The 2,500-nt window shown below is 32.8% G+C and overlaps 2 protein-coding genes across 2 annotated transcripts in view; one reads left to right on the forward strand and one right to left on the reverse strand.

Annotated features, from left to right (window-relative positions):
- LOC119631527 overlaps positions 1-2,500 on the reverse strand; it is a 28,885-nt gene that overhangs the window by 19,552 nt on the left and 6,833 nt on the right. The window lies entirely within an intron of this gene.
- Positions 1,073-2,500, forward strand: part of LOC119631528 — a 6,394-nt gene continuing 4,966 nt past the window's right edge. The window contains exon 1 of the mRNA XM_038023827.1: positions 1,073-1,709. Within this exon, the coding sequence (XP_037879755.1) occupies positions 1,632-1,709 (78 nt within the window). The 5' untranslated portion in view covers positions 1,073-1,631. The remainder of the gene's footprint in view (positions 1,710-2,500) is intronic.

Consider the following 2,500-nt stretch of genomic DNA (forward strand, 5'->3'; position numbering starts at 1 on the left):
TATGTATGTATGTATGTATGTATGTATGTATGTATGTATGTATGCATGCATGTATGTGCGCGTATGCATGCATGCTTGCTTGCGTGTGTGTGTGTGTGTGTGTGTGTGTGTGTGTGTGTGTGTGTGTGTGTGTGTGTGTGTGTGTATGTGTTTGCGTAATGTGTAAGTTAGTAAGTAAGTCTCCAAGTTAGTTGTATAGGCTAACTGACTGCGGATGGCCGTGTAAAACTGATAGGCATGGTATGCGGCAGAGCTACTTTAAATACATGCACACTTGTACAATATGCAAAGTGCGGTTGTTCATATTGACGATACCTTATGGTATTTCTTTTGTATATGTGGTATAATATTTGCCTTTGTATATCTACTATCTGCCTACACACGACATAATGTGTTGCTTTAAACTCTATTGTATATGGCGTTTCATGTTGTTGTTAGTGTAACGATAGCAACAAAAACAACAACGATAATATTTAAGCAGACACGCACATGTATTATAATATGAACAACGAAAACGACCACATCAACAGCAGAGACTAAGCAAACAGCACACACAACACATTACTACTCGCTGCTCACCACACTCATACAAATAACGAAGCGTTCTTATTTCATATGGCACTCGTAAACGTGTGACGAGTATAGTATTAGTATTAAAGTGTTACTCAGCTCATAAGCACATACGAAGAAAAAAGCAAAAAACAAAAAACAAAAAAAAAAAAACACACGTAGCCATTACTAAATAAAATAGACAAACTGTATGGAATAGCGAGATAAAATAGCAAGCAAGACAGCAACAATAATTATTGAGAGAAGAAATATTAACAACCAAATAATATTAACCACACGTCGTGTACACGATGATGGTGAGTGAAAATAAAGCGTACAGTGCTAGTCAAAGGTATTCGTCTCCCAACTCAAATATATCCGATGCAAATTGAATATAAAATAATAATAAACATAATATATCAAAATATCTCAATACACCGTTATGCATGTACCTGTGCATGATGTTTCGGCGATTTACTACACAACCACTGGGAAATAAAAGACTTAATAACACTTACACAAATACATCCGCATATAATGAACAGAGAAAATTGAACAACAGTAATATCAAATGTGAAGACGTCAGCCTCTAAGAGCGGGAAGGATTGATAATTAATTAACTTACAACCGTAAACACAAAAAAGAAAGAATTTTCGATTATTTGTTTTAAAAAAAAGAACATTTTTTTTTTTTTTCTTGCAAAGTTTGTTGTTATTTATATTATTTTAATGCGCGTGGTAACAGAAATAAGTTAAGAAACAGAAAAATAACTTAACCTCACATTTCTTCGTTTTAACTTCGTTTATTATACGCACACATATGCATAAAAAAAAACAATTCATGTCTGTAAAGTCACATAAGAGTTTCATATTTTGTGTTTGATTATATGGGCACGTGCATGTGAGCTGCGCTGTTGTGTGCAAGCGGTGATTGAGACATGCACGAAACTGCATATAACTTATATACGTGAGTTTTGGACGAAGTTTAGTTACAAAAAAAAAAAAAAACAAATAAATAAATAAAAAAAAAAAACAAAGCGTAAGAAGCGTAAGAAATATTCTGTTAAAGAGGCTTTTTGAAATATGGCTGCTACAATTTCCAGACGGTCTTCGGGTGGTAATTCTAGTGGCTCGAATACGTCACCCACCCCCTCAAGACAAGTAAGTTCCATAGCAGTCTTTATAAATAAAAGCACAGCGGAAGAAAAAAAAAAAAAAAAAAAAAAAAAAAAAAAAAAACACTAACTATGTTTACCACTGTTTGATATATACATATCTAAATATATACGTATGCCTAAATAACTTTAATCATAATTTAACTTAATTTTTTTAAATAAATGTAGTCTAACGTAAGCGTATGAGTAACAACAAACTTCAGTACACGAATCACAAGCTTTATATGAGTAGGCTCAACCATCTGCACATAACTACGCCACTGCAAAATATATTTTTTTATGGACTTTAAGCACAGCGATGGAATTTTTGATGATATCTTATGGTAACAGTAAATCTTTTTTCAATAAGCAATATTCGAACATACATATGTGTATGATTTATCTGCTTAATTTCCAAATTTTTCAAAGTTAAAATGTTAAATACCATAATAAATGATCAGAGAGAAACAGTATCGTGCTTTTATTTCGGTATATCTTCTCCTTACGATATATGAGATTCCAATCAATTTGGCAGTAAGTTCTAAGTTAACGGAGAAACAAAAAATGCATGCACAGATACTGATCCTCCTTATCCTAATATGATATTTGTAGGGGTCACGCAGACTCCCCGTTTATTTTGTCGTGACATTGAAATACGCGTTATGGTCTATGAAAGTACCATCTAGTGAAGTATTTTTGTGGTCGGCTGTTCGAACTCTCGTAACCAAACTCGTTCTTGTAGAAATTTGAAACTTTTTGCATATAATTTAAATGTACAGATAAAGTTTTAAAATAAAA

Source organism: Glossina fuscipes, unplaced genomic scaffold, assembly GCF_014805625.2.
Source record: "Glossina fuscipes isolate IAEA_lab_2018 unplaced genomic scaffold, Yale_Gfus_2 1, whole genome shotgun sequence".
In the NCBI taxonomy this organism is placed as follows: domain Eukaryota; kingdom Metazoa; phylum Arthropoda; class Insecta; order Diptera; family Glossinidae; genus Glossina; species Glossina fuscipes.